General features: G+C 45.6%; 1 protein-coding gene across 2 annotated transcripts in view; it reads right to left on the bottom strand.

The window, feature by feature from the left end:
• ppp2r3a (protein phosphatase 2, regulatory subunit B'', alpha) overlaps nt 1-15,000 on the bottom strand; it is a 67,582-nt gene that overhangs the window by 10,470 nt on the left and 42,112 nt on the right. Inside the window, exons 1-4 of one of the 2 annotated variants that reach the window (XM_063016215.1) lie at nt 6,908-7,409; nt 2,264-2,500; nt 2,079-2,182; nt 355-457 (exon numbers count right to left, since the gene is read on the bottom strand). In XM_063016215.1, coding sequence (XP_062872285.1) covers nt 355-457; nt 2,079-2,182; nt 2,264-2,500; nt 6,908-7,039 — 576 coding nt within the window. In that variant the 5' untranslated portion in view covers nt 7,040-7,409. Of the gene's footprint in view, nt 1-354; nt 458-2,078; nt 2,183-2,263; nt 2,501-6,907; nt 7,410-15,000 lie in introns of those variants that run through there. The other variant, XM_063016214.1, reaches the window with a different exon arrangement.

Below are 15,000 nucleotides of genomic sequence, written 5' to 3'. Positions count from 1 at the left end.
CCTTCTGCACTTGTTTAAATAGCACGACTTTATATTGTAGGAACACTCTGCAAGTGCTAGACTGGCCTGCCTGCAGTTCAGCTCTGTCTCCTATTGTAAATGCCTTTAATTGTAAATTAAAGCATAATGAACGACTGGTGTACTCAGTTCCCAAACCCCTCTAATAGAGAGGTACACACGCCCCCGTCCCAACTTTTTTGGAACACGCTGCAGCCAGGAAATTTAGCATGAACGTTTATATTCCAAAACAAGAAGCAAAAATTAAAAGAGCTAAAATACTGCACATTATTTCTGTGTGTCTATCGCTTTGTTTACGTTTCTCGACTGTCCCATCTCTTTTGGAACTAAGCTGACCTGCAGTAGAGGGATGAAATCCTCCTGCTCCAGGTAGGTGCAGCCCGGCTTGGCCAGCAAGTAAACAAACTTGGACGCGTCGTCGTAGCAGCTCTGTAACACCCTGCGGAGCACAAACACAGTCAAACACAGTTATACAGAAACAGATACACGACACAGCCACAAGTATTCGGACGCATGAGCTTGTCGGACGTCCCGTTCCAAAAACAAACTACTTTTTTAATACAGTGAGTTAGAACAACAGCTGCTCTTCTGTGCAGGACGTTGGAGCTTTTCTTCACGTCTTTATAGAGCTCGCACATGCTGGAACGTGAAAGGACCTTCCCTAAACTGTTGCTGCACAGTCTGAAGCTTATCATCACCTCTATAAGATTGATTTATTACACCTGTTAGCAACTGCTGTGGCTAAAACACAAATCTGAGGGTGGGAACGCTGAGTGATTCCTCATAACTGCTGCAGTTACTCCCTCTGCTGGCTGATCGATGGTGCTGCACAGACACGGGGAATAACGGAGATCGGTGCGTTACTCTCTGTGCGCGATACGGATCTTCGCATAAACCCGCCAGATGCAGGTGAAAAGAAGCGGTCGGTGCTGCACACGTGTCGGAGGGGGTGTGTGTTAGTCACGACCCTCCTCGATCAGGAGTGGAGACATCTACGTCCACGTTCATGTCTTGTCCTAAAACTCTCCCTCCTTCTCCTTGTTTACTGCTCACAAATGCAAACATGGAAGACTCTTGAATGCAAACAACCAGCGGATTCTGTAAATACTAAATAAAGCAGCGGCGTCCAAACCTCAACCTCTCCAGAATGAAACACCTGACCGCTTGTGGCACCAAAAAATACTCAGGAGTTATTATTATCAGTCTTGTTTAATGTCCTGACCTGCAGTGCCCACACCGTCCAGCAGGTGGTGGTGTTTGCAGGCCTGGAGTTGCTGGCGCAGCTCGATGGAAAGTGTGAAATTCGAGACGACCGAGTCATCACCCTCGCACTCGCTCTCTAACTCCCTAACATACATTCTCTAGCTTTCGCTTCCGGGGACTCGCTCAGCGGGCGGTGGCGGCGTTCCGGTTCCCTCGGTTCCCCTGGGCGTCGTCCGTCTGGACGTTTTCCCGCGGGTGGCTGGCAAGTTCCAGAGGTCTCAGTCACCGGCTATTTTCTGCCCGTCCTGCCGAGTCCGACCCACTGTGTGATGAGCGTTTGGGTTCGGGTTGTGACGTCCGAGTTCCCTCCTGCCACCAGCGTAGGTGTTCCGTACCCATACAGCCAAGCTCCGGGACGTACGGTTGATAGGGCGCGCATCTTCAGAGCTCCAAAAGTGACACCACATGGCCAAAAATATTCAAACCCCTGACCTTAAAACCCTTGAGCTATAATGGAACCACTTCTCCCAGTTTGCAGCCACAACATGCATCCCCAAATGTTCCAGGAAGGTGTTCTTGGAAGTCCAAAGGCGCTAACATCAAACTAACGCTGAAAAGTCTTGGCTCGCAATCAAAGTTCCAATTCGTCCCAGAGGTGTTCTGTAGGGTTGAGTTCAAAGCTTCATGGAACTAGACAGAGTTCCTCCATTCTAGACCCCTGAAGAGTCACACAGTCATGCGGGAACAGAGAACAACCTTCCCCAAACTGTTTACACAAAGTTATAGATTATATATGATTCATTTAAGGATTTTATGATGTCACAGGGGGTTAGTGGGGGTTGGAGTGCTTTACTTACTTCCTCCACGTGGCCATAAATGAATGGACGGTGACGAAGCCCGTCCTTTCACCTCCTGCCCGGTTGAACATGGGGGCTTTCCAGTACAGCGGGCAGCCACACGCCTGATCAAAAATAAACACTTCAGGTTATTATCGGACTCGGCCGAGTCTGACCCCCTCACCACCCCGTTCGCCCCTCGTCACCTTGGCGATCTTGCCCATCTCGTAGATGTCGGCTTTCTCCTCCTGCAGCTCGGCGAAGGCCGCCTCGGTCTTTGCCACGACCTCGTCGTTGCTGGAGCCGAGGTTCGGGAGGCCCGTGGGGAAATAGAAGCGTGGAATGTTGATGGAGGGTGGTGGAGGCGGGGCCACTGGGGGCGGAGTAGGGGTACGGAGAACAGGCGGAGGAGGAGGAGAGACGGGTTTCTTCTCTGGCTGAATCTACGGAAGAGAAAGATGCAATAGAATCGTTTATCCTCGACTTACTGATTCTCGTTATAAATCAGCTCCAAAACATCATTTACACCACGTTTATATGTTTAAACCCTTGGTAAAGCTCAGACAAGGAACATACTCAACACCAGTGTGTACACGCAAGCACTCCAATCTACGCAAGATCTATTTCCAAATAAATCAGGACGCAAGTCATGACGTGGCAGCAGGGGGGCGACGTAGCGACCGTATGTTTTACTGTACTTCGTTTCAAAAATAAAGCGGGTCGTGTGCAGCACTCTGTTCCCCTGAATTAAATCAGACACTGGACACTTTATCCTCATATTCTCTCAATTTAGTCATGTCTAATCCCGATTTCAGAAAATCCCAGTTAAAGATGGGAGGGATGTGCCAAAATCCTCACACAGTAACAGAACACAAGGATCAAACCCAGATCCTCAAGACCGTGGAGTTGTGTGCCACCACACCACCCACTGATGCAAAAAGGTTTGTGAACACCTGAGCATGATAATTGTAAAACCCTGTGTGTACAATAATGTACGTCCACTTAGTAATAAACACTGCTCAGGTGTGCTATCAACCTAGCCGGGTGTCTAACAGGCACAATTGGGCAACACGGTTCCTTTTTTATGTTGCAAATGCGACCTCTGCTGGTGGGACAGGGCGACTGCACAAGTGGTGACTGATTCATGACTCTCTGTATATGACACCACTCTCTGTGAGACTCTGGTAGGGGAAAAGAAGCGTCCGGAGACTACATGTGCTGCTCTACTTGAGCAAAATGCGGGGAAGGGGGGGGGGTAATGGGAAGACAAAGAAAAAAAAGGAAAATTATGACAACTACTGCAAATCCCTTTATCAAACTTAAGATATTATCTAATCTCGTTTATTAAACACTTAACAAACACCTTAGATATTACCTCGGGAAACTACTAAAATTTCCCTTATTAAACACTTGTGAAGTGTTTAATAAAGTGAAGTAAAAGTAAAAGTAAAAGTACTGTAACCCCCACCAATTAAACACTAATTAAACACTATAGACATTATCTAAAGAAACTATTGCAAATCCCCTTCATTAAACACTTATTAAACACTAGTCAAGTCAAGTCAAGTCAACTTTATTTATATAGCGCTTTTTACAATAGACATTGTCTCAAAGCAACTTTACAAAATCCAGGACCAACAGATACAAAAACCCCTGTTGAGCAAGCCGAGGGCGACTGTGGCAAGGAAAAACTCCCTGAAAATTACAGGAAGAAACCTTGAGAGGAACCAGACTCAGCAGGACCCTCCATCCTTCTTGGGTGGTCTGGAGGATACTTTAAATAAGTAGGATTTACACAAATCATACAAACACAGATTTAAATGAACTAAAAGTTATAACTGGCAATAAATAAATAAATAAATAATAATAATAGAGTAAAATTACTTAGAGAAATTGCAAATCCCCCTTATTAAATACTACAGACATTACCTAATTTACTTTAATAAACACTTAATAAACATCTTAGAGATTACCTAAAGAAACTACTAAAATCTCTCTTATTAAACGCTTATTAAACACTACAGATATTACTTAAAAAATCTATTAAAATCTCCCTTATTAAATACTACAGATATTACCCAGAATTAAATACCACAGGCATTACCTATTGTACTTTATTAAACACTTATTAAACACTAATTTAACACTATAAACATTACCTAGAAAAAGTACTGCAAATCCCCCTCATTAAACACTTATTAAACACAAGAGAAATTACTTGCAAATCCTCCTTATTAAATACTACAGACATTACCTAATCTCCTTTATTAAACACTTATTAAACTTAGACATTACCTAGAGAAACTACTAAAATCTCTATTATTAAACACTTATTAAATACTACAGATATTACTTAGAAAAGTACTGTAAACCCCCTAATTAAACACTTATTAAATACTACAGACATTACCTAATCTCCTTAGACATCTCAGATATTACTCAGGAAATCTATTAAAATCTCCCTTAATAAATACTACAGATATTACCCAGAAAAGTACTGTAAACCTGCCATTAAACACTAATTAAATACTACAGACGTTAGCTAATCTCCTTTATTAAACACTAATTAAACACTATAGACATTATCTAGGGAAACCACTGCAATTCCCCTTTATTAAACACTTAGAAAAAAATACCGTACACTATACCTGTTAAAAACTAGTTACACGAACTAGAGAGTTTACTAAATACTGCTCTTTAATACTCCTACTAAGAAAATCTAGATTAAACCTGCTGTAGATTTCCTTTACTTAACACTACATACAGTATAAGCACACCATAAAAGGCTTCCTACACTGAACACCACTGAACACTGAACCACTAATATTTACCCACTAGTCTGTACTGGTTTGGAACACAGAGCTCGTGAGTTCCCAGAACATTCCCAGTATTTAAACGAGTTTAGGGTGGGGGGTCGGTTCCTGATTCGCAATTAACACCACAAACACCCCACAGCTGACATCTAACTCGAGCACTTCCACTCTCAGAGGAGCCCAGAGGAGCACTCCAACACCAGCTGAAGGTTAAATACTTGCTGGATTAAAGACCACAGGCAGGTGTGATTTACACCACACACACACACACACACACACACACACACTGTACAGCGCTGTACAGTCACAAACACCAACCGGACTTCTGAAACACCAACGAGATCCTTAAACTCCTTCATTAACATGAAAAACACCCCATAAAACAACAAACACCAGTAAAATGTGACCGGGCGTGGCCGGTGGGCGTGTCACTCACCTGTGTGAGTGTTTATTTTCAACCTGTGTGAGTGTTTATTTCAGCCACAAAATAAATACCAACGTTAATCATTAGTCTCAGCTTAAACACCACCGCAAGTTTTGCTCCAACTACAGAGAAAAGTTCCTCAAGTTCTTTCTGCTTCTGTCCTCTAAATAATCTCAGCCTCAGCGTCCGAATACTAACGACACGCTGATACTGATGCTGCAGGAGATCCAGGATCTTTATTACTGACACTGATCTAAAACTTTACCAAATCCTCACCGACCCTCATCTAAACACCAGGAGGAGGTACAACCAAAATATCTCAACTCTATTCTCTAATTAATTGTAACTAATTCTCTAATTAATTTCAACTTTATTCTCTAATTAATTTCAACTTTATTCTCTAATTAATTTCAGCTTTATTCTCTATTTATTTCAACTTTATTCTCTATTTATTTCAACTTTATTCTTCAATTAATTTTAGCTTTATATTTCAATTAATTTTTACTTTATTCTCTAATTAATTTCAGCTTTATTCTCTATTTATTTCAACTTTATTCTCTATTTATTTCAACTTTATTCTTCAATTAATTTTAACTTTATATTTCAATTAATTTTTACTTTATTCTCCAATTAATTTCAAGTTTATTCTTTCATTTATTTCAACTTTATTCTCCAATTAATTTACATTTTATTTTTTTATTAATTTACATTTTATTTTACAATTAATTTCAACTTCAATTTCCAATTAATTTCAACTTTATTCTCTAATTAATTTCAATTTTATTTTACAATTAATTTCAACTTTATTCTCTAATTTTAAATTTATTCCCTAATTAATTCTAACTCTATTCTTAAAATTGAAAAAAAGAAAGAGTTGCTCCAAAAATGTGTTAATGGCCCCAATATGCTGCTGTAAAAAAAAGAAAGATAAAAAATATATACATAAAAAGAAAAATTCAGTGGGGGATAAAAGAACTGACAAATAAAGCCAAATCAGCAAACAAATGAGAAAGAGAAAAAAACAAATAAAAGAAAAAAAAAATTAATCAAAGAGAAAAAGAAATAAAATCAGTAATAACAACAAAAACTCGGCAGTAAATCTTACACAGAAAGAGGAAAATAAAACTAAAAGCACATAAATAAATCAGCTATTAGATAATAAAATAAAAAGAGATAGCACCAATAAAACGTCCATCAGTAAAATATTAAAGAAGGAGAGAGATGAATAAAAACAAATAAAAGAGAATTAGAGCTGAATAAAGGGGTTCTGAATGTGAAGCCAGTTTTTTTTGGGTTGGTGTATCTGTTACTGACTGATCAGAACGATGAAACCCGTGTGTACGGTGAATAATTTTGCTCTTGAGAACGCGCTGGTGCTGGTGGGATTTTTTCGGACTCTACTGTATGTACTGAACACGACAGCTGTGCCCCCCCCCCACACACACGCCCCCCCGTCCCAGCTCTTCTGTACACCACATTCACTCGGACACTGTATTCCTGACGCCACTATTAATAGCCGTGTTGGCATGCGCCTGTGAATAGTTTGTCTTCCCCGGCATGCACCAGTTCGTCGCCTCCGCGTGTTTTTCTTTCTCCCTCTTTGAGGAACTGACCTGCGCTCGCTGGAACGACTTGAGCCGCTTCTTAAAGCGGGACGGCAAGACGAAGTCGCAGCCCCGAGCCAAAAACTCCAGCTCCCCCCGGAGGTCGGGGTCCTCCCTGAGCGATGATTCCTTTATCATCATGGTTGCTACGTCCACGAGGGTCGATCAGCGCCCGAAAGTTCAAATAAAAATCAAAAATCCAAATCCGAAGTCCTTTCTGACCGTCCGGGTCGCACGTTCCACAACAGGTGCCTTCCTGCGCCCTCCTTTCAGTCCCTGCACCCTACCGTATCGGACCACACACACCCTTCAAAACTGGCGAGGTCCCGTCCGGTCGCTCCTGCGCTCGGGATCCGGAAACATGCCTAAATTCGTCGAGACTCCGTGGACGCAAAGCGAGGAGCTCAAGAGCATCGCCGCCCCGACACCAGGCTTTCAGGCTCCTGCCCGACTGTCACAACCGCAAAAACACAACTAGTGCCACAGGTGCCCAACCAGCGGGTCCCAACTGTGCGAAACATGACCCTGGAGAGGGTCTGAACCTCCGACGAGTCCCCGATCTCAGCCTGCCGTGTCCTGACAAGCTCAGAAGAGGAGGAGGAGTCGAATTTGGGGTGGGGGGGATGGGGGGGATGGGGGGGTCAGCTGTTTCAGATATCCGTGTGCCTGGATCAGCAAAGGTGCATTATTGGAAAGGAAGCCCCCCTGCCCGACCCCTGCCAGGGCTAAAGTTAGCCGGGCACAGCAGAAGTGCAAACGGAATGTCAGTTCGGACTTTGTTTACGCACCGACGCGGAGAGACCAGCGACAGCCTGGACAGCCAGATACCCTGGATACTGCGGGTTCACGGGGTGCACCTAAGGATCACAGGGCCAACCGGGGGGGGGCTGGGAAAAGTGCATTTTTGGGACAGATAAAGGTGGGAAAGGCAAGGAAAATTGATTTGATGAGCGCTGTCTGAAATAACCATCGTCCCAAAGCAACTTCATAAAGTCCTGATACCCCTAAACCCCAGATATTATAGTGAGGGAACACTGAAAGGAACCAACCACACCCACAGGGACCAATCCTCACTGGCGGGTCTAGAGGATATTCCCATATATTTCAAATTAAATCAGATAAACAGATACTAAATAAATGTTATTAATTAATTATAACAACAACTATATAGCATAAACATAAGCGCAATCTGCAACTTCCAGGGTTAAAGCACAATTATCCCAGTGTGGCCCAGTACATGAGTAATTCAGGTCAATTTGCACATTACAGTGGACCCTTGAGTTATGATCGGTTTACCATACGAACATTTTGGGTTACGAACGATCTTTTTTAACTTAACGTACGAACAAATTTCGGATTACGAACAGAAATTCGCGAAATACGTGACGTCACGAACAAGTTCACTCCGACCGCTTCTCTCTCTCTGTGTATAAATACCGTGAGCGAACATTCGCACAGTGTTTTTCCGGTGTTTTCTTTATATTTTGTAAAGTTCAATATTAAAATGTCCCCAAAGAAGGTGCAGAGGGAGCGCAGTGCTGAGAAAATGAACAAATCTATTACATGTGTTGTTGTATAATTACTCCTGCCAGTAGGTGTCACTGTGTATCAGACAGAGGGGACAGTGAGTGAGAGAGAGGAAGGAGCTCGGCTCAGTAAAGTATTCTTTCTTTTGTGCAATTACACCTACAAAATACAACACTACTGAAATAAAGAAGGAAATAATAGAGAAATATGAGAGTTATTGTTGTTTCTGGTAGATAATTATGGTGTATTTTATGGTGTATGGTACAGCACACGTACTGTACTGAAATGTGATGTGTGTTTATGTACAGTACTACTGTGTATTGTTGTTTATTATTGTTTATTACAGTATTATCTATTCTATAATTTAAGATTAAGTTAAGATAAGTTTTCTGACTTAAGAACAGCACTTCAGAACCAATTACATTTGTAAGTCAAGGGTCCACTATATTATCTTACGTGCTATGGCGCCACCTAGCGCTGCAGTTCCACCATATTTTTGCTACATCTTATGACCCTCCTGTGCTCTGTGGCTCTGGAGTTTGGTGCCAGTCTGAGCATGTATATCTATATTTTCAGTGAGAAGAACATCACAATAGTCTAAACTTAGGGTTATAAACGCATGGGTCCATTACAAAGAACTACAAACGTGGCGGACGAATCAATCCGGAGCAACCAACAGAGTTCCTTTCACATGTAAATAAATTCTGGTTGATGTGTAATCTGTATAAAGGTGTAATTATACGAGTGTGGGTTTATTTGTAAATTGGGGCGTCAGGGAGAGTTTAAGTGTTTTCGGTACACGGAGGGAGACGTTAGCTGGCGTCTAACTCTGTTAGCTGTCACAGTCGGGATTCTATTTCATCCCAGCCGAGCCCTGTGCAGGACGGTAACGCTTCCCTCTACTGGAACTAACGGAACCGAAGCATCAGCAGCAGTTCAGATCATGATTCCGTCTCCACCGCGCTTTACAGATCGTTCATTTGGACGGGAATGATGGAGCTGGTTTCCACAGAGTCCAACGGTGCTGTGCTTTACACCACCTCGAAATCTGATCCACTGAGCTTCTGCTGATGTAAAGCACCCTCGTTCTGTTGCTTAGGGTAGGAGCATCTTCTAACTGACCACTAGAACATTTTCCAAACGTGTGGCAACAGTTTAAGGAAGGACCTTTCCTGTACCAGCATGACTTGTCGAGTTTGGTGTGAAGAAACTCCAGCAGCCTGCACAGAGCCTCGACCTCGACCCTACTGAACACATTTGGGATGAATTGGAAGGTCAACCACGAGCGAGGCCTTCTTAAACAACACCGCTACCTGACCTCACAAAAAACATAACATTTTTTATTAAATGGGTTAAATTCCCATAGTTACAGTGTGAAATATTGTGCTGAAGACGCAGTGCACTTTATTTATTCCTGCAGCAGTGCTGGACTTGTGTACAGCGCCACCTGGTGTCCAGACTGGGAATCACGTGTATAATACAAGGTGGGATTAAATCGCTCGTGTTTTAATAATGCTGTCAGTTTTATGCCCGGACAGAAGTTTATAACACACACACACACACACACACACAGTGAGAGAAGAACTTTAACACTTTTGCATAACTTCACCCCCCTCCCCCCGTCCCTTGTCCCCTTCCCGATGCGTCCCGTCTCCTCTTTCCTCTCGGCGGTATAAATAACAGGCCTCCTGACATTTCAGCTGCACATAGCTATCCCAGAATTCCCTGCTCCGGCAGCTGTTCAACAAATATCAAGCGCTCCGGATTCCGGGGAAGAGAATCCGGCCTGGTTTGACGCCACGGGGCGGATGGGCCGGCGCACGCTAGGGCTCCACCTCGAGCACGGGTAATTAACAGGCATGGAAACGTGTTAACGAAGGCGGGCGAGCGCCGAGAGACGGGCGACAGACGAGCGGAAAGTTCGGAACGCCGCAGGCGGTGACGCGCGACGCGCGGGACTCTCAAACGTCCGACCCAAACTGACCCCGCCCTAGGACACCAGGAGGACATTAGTTCTAGTGCGGCGCTGTATAAACTGCACGTTTACATTGTTTAGATGACGTGACGTACACTTATGACTGAATACTGATCCAGCAATTGAGGGTTAAGGGCCTCGCTCAGGGGTCCAACAGTGGCAACATGGTGCTGGTGGGACTTGAACCCGCAACCTTCTGATTACTAATCCAGTTTCTCAGATTTCACGTCCTCTGGCTCGTCCCTCCTCGGTTCACGACCCAAAAAAAATGTATAGCTGTGTCTGACCGCCACATGGTCAAAAGTATGTGGACACCTGATCGTGAGCTTGTCGGATGTCCTTTAACTGCATTAAAATGAGCTGCTCGATCAGTCGGGGTTCCGGTTCATCCCAGAGATGTTGAGTGGGGCTAAGGGCTAAGGTGGGTGCACAAGACACATGCTGGAACAGGAGAGGGCCTTCCCTAAAGTGCTGCTGCAAAGTCAGAAGCGATTTATTACACCTGTTAGAAATTGTTGTAGCTGAAACTCATTAATCAGTAATTAAAAGGGGCGTCCACATACTTCTGACGCAACAGAATTGAATACTGAAACACCTGCTGCTAAATCCACTGGTTGGCGTATTAATAGAGCGGCGTTTCCCTGCTTCTCAGTCTCAGGCATTTTAGTCCTCTAGGAAGATTTCTAACTAGATTTTGGAGTCTGTCTGTGGGAATTTATGCCCATGCAGCTAAAAGAACCCCTCATGTGCCGACCTCAGTTTGTAGCAGGGTCAAAGGTCAGAGCTTGGTATAGTTTCTCCACATTAAAGTTACTTACATTCGGGAGAAACGGGGAAAAATCCGTCCAAAACATCTGAACTCGCTCCCCCTAGAGGCCGTGACGTGTCTTTACCAGTCAGGTCACATGACCAGAACCAGGGTGCCAAAACTTTAGCAGGAAGGTGTACAGATGAACCCGAGGGATTTGAACCTCACACCTCTGGTGCCCCCGCTGTGTTCCTGCTGCTTGATTATCAATGAGAGAGGAGCGGGGGGGAGGGGGGGGGGGTTGTTTATTACCCCTCACCCAACACCAACCCCCTCGACAACCCCCTGCACCCCCCCCCCCCCCCACACACACACACACACTGAGCCTAAAGGTCACGACTAACACATTTCTGCTGCATCACACACACACACACACCTGCCCCCCGTACCAACACACACACACACACCTGCCCCCGTACCAACACACACACACACACACACACACCTGCCCCCCGTACCAACACACACACCTGCCCCCCTACCAACACACACACACACACTGAGCCTAAAGGTCACGACAAACACATTTCTGCTGCATCACACACACACACACACACACACCTGCCCCCCGTACCAACACACACACACACACACACACCTGCCCCCCGTACCAACACACACACCTGCCCCCCTACCAACACACACACACACACTGAGCCTAAAGGTCACGACAAACACATTTCTGCTGCATCACTCACACACACACACACACACACACACCTGCCCCCGTACCAGCACACACACACACACACACCTGCCCCCGTACCAACACACACACACACACCTGCCCCCCGTACCAACACACACACACACACACCTGCCCCCGTACCAACACACACACACACACACACCTGCCCCCGTACCAACACACACACACACACACACACACACACCTGCCCCCCGTACCAACACACACACACACACACCTGCCCCCGTACCAACACACACACACACACACTGAGCCTAAAGGTCACGACTAACACATTTCTGCTGCATCACTCACACACACACACACACACACACACACACACACACACACACACCTGCCCCCCGTACCAACACACACACACACACACACCTGCCCCCCGTACCAACACACACACACACACACACCTGCCCCCCGTACCAACACACACACACACACACACCTGCCCCCCGTACCAACACACACACACACACCTGCCCCCCGTACCAACACACACACACACACACACCTGCCCCCGTACCAACACACACACACACACACACACACCTGCCCCCCGTACCAACACACACACACACACACACACCTGCCCCCCGTACCAACACACACACACACACACACACACACACACCTGCCCCCCGTACCAACACACACACACACACACCTGCCCCCCGTACCAACACACACACACACACACACACACACACCTGCCCCCCGTACCAACACACACACACACACACACCTGCCCCCCGTACCAACACACACACACACACACACACACACACACACACACACACCTGCCCCCCGTACCAACACACACACACACACACACCTGCCCCCCGTACCAACACACACACACACACACACCTGCCCCCCGTACCAACACACACACACACACACACACACACACACACACACACACACACCTGCCCCCCGTACCAACACACACACACACACATACACACACACACACACACACACACACATCTGCCCCCCGTACCAACACACACACACACACACACCTGCCCCCCGTACCAACACACACACACACACACACACACCTGCCCCCCGTACCAACACACACACACACACACACCTGCCCACCGTACCAACACACACACACACACACACACACACACACACCTGCCCCCCGTACCATCACACACACACTTGCCCTTTATAGCAACACACAAACACATTAAACATACCCACTTCCCTCTGAACTCTGCGCTCCTGAATTCTGCGTTCGGCGTGTAGTTTTGGTTTCTCTGGAGCCGCCGTGTTTATCCAGAAACTGGGGAACATTAACGCAGGTGTGACGTCGGGGGGACAGAAGACGGAAATAGTTTTAGATCTGGTTTACGTGAGAGCGCCACCCAGAGGTCAAACAGTTCAAGCAGTTTTTTAAAACCTGATTAACAGCGGCACGAGTTTAGTTTAATTTCTAAAATATCTGACGAGCAGTTTCAAAAATGGTAACGGGACGCTGGTTTGGACGTCTCTGCTCTAGATGAAAGGACAAGGTTTGAATGGGTGACCCCGCCCTGTCAGAACAAGCAAACGATAAGAAAACTTTGGGCCAGTTGCCGGCACGCTGGACCATGTTTGGCCCTTGGAGCTCAAGGACAGAGAAGACTGCACTAGTCCACCCATGTGGACGCAAAAAACCCAAACAGAACAAGAACAAGAACCTCGAGTCCTGCACCAAGAACTGCCACAAGCTCCTAATTTAAGCTCCAGTCGTCCACAGAAAACCGAGCAGCAGACGTTACAGGGTGACGAGTATCTGTCATGTCATTACAGCTTCAGCCAGCAGAGGGAGCCAGAAAACACCTGAAAAGTATTGGGACGCCCCTTTTATCTTACACCCCCCTCACTCACTCACTCACTCACTCACTCATGTTGATGTTATGGACGTTTTTGGAATAACGAGGCCCCGGTGCCATGATGGATTTCACACAGTTTGGTCTCCGTGGTTTCACCTGTCCAGCCAAAATCTGACACCCCGGTCAGTCTGTTCTCACCTAGCCACGCCCACACCACACCCCTAGCTCTGCCTCCCAGCCCACACTCAAAGCTCCTCCCACTGTTCCACAATCCAGCCAATGATCTGCTGGTTATTTCTGCAGCAGCAGGAACCAGGCAGAACACACACAGTCACACACACACACATACACACACACACATATACACACACACACACACACATATACACACACACACACACGTATACACACACACATATACACACATATACACACACACACACACATATACACACACACACACACACATATACACACACACACACACACATATATACACACACGCGCACACGTATACACACACACATATACACACATATACACACACACACACACACACACACATATACACACACGCGCACACGTATACACACACACATATACACACACGCACACGTATACACACACATATACACACACACGCGCACACGTATACACACACACACATATACACACACGCACACGTATACACACACACACACATACACACACACACACACACACACATACACACACGCGCACACGTATACACACACACATACAGTGTATCACAAAAGTGAGTACACCCCTCACATTTCTGCAGATATTTAAGTATATCTTTTTATGGGACAACACTGACAAAATGACACTTTGACACAATGAAAAGTAGTCTGTGTGCAGCTTATATAACAGTGTAAATTTATTCTTCCCTCAAAATAACTCAATATACAGCCATTAATGTCTAAACCACCGGCAACAAAAGTGAGTACACCCCTTAGTGAAAGTTCCTGAAGTGTCAATATTTTGTGTGGCCACCATTATTTCTTAGAACTGCCTTAACTCTCCTGGGCATGGAGTTTACCAGAGCTTCACAGGTTGCCACTGGAATGCTTTTCCACTCCTCCATGACGACATCACGGAGCTGGCGGATATTCGAGACTTTGCGCTCCTCCACCTTCCGCTTGAGGATGCCCCAAAGATGTTCTATTGGGTTTAGGTCTGGAGACATGCTTGGCCAGTCCATCACCTTTACCCTCAGCCTCTTCAATAAAGCAGTGGTTGTCT

Source organism: Trichomycterus rosablanca, chromosome 20 (assembly GCF_030014385.1).
Source record: "Trichomycterus rosablanca isolate fTriRos1 chromosome 20, fTriRos1.hap1, whole genome shotgun sequence".
NCBI lineage: Eukaryota > Metazoa > Chordata > Actinopteri > Siluriformes > Trichomycteridae > Trichomycterus > Trichomycterus rosablanca.
Note: the sequence above shows the minus strand (reverse complement) of the source record. Positions and strands in the feature narration are given on the sequence as shown.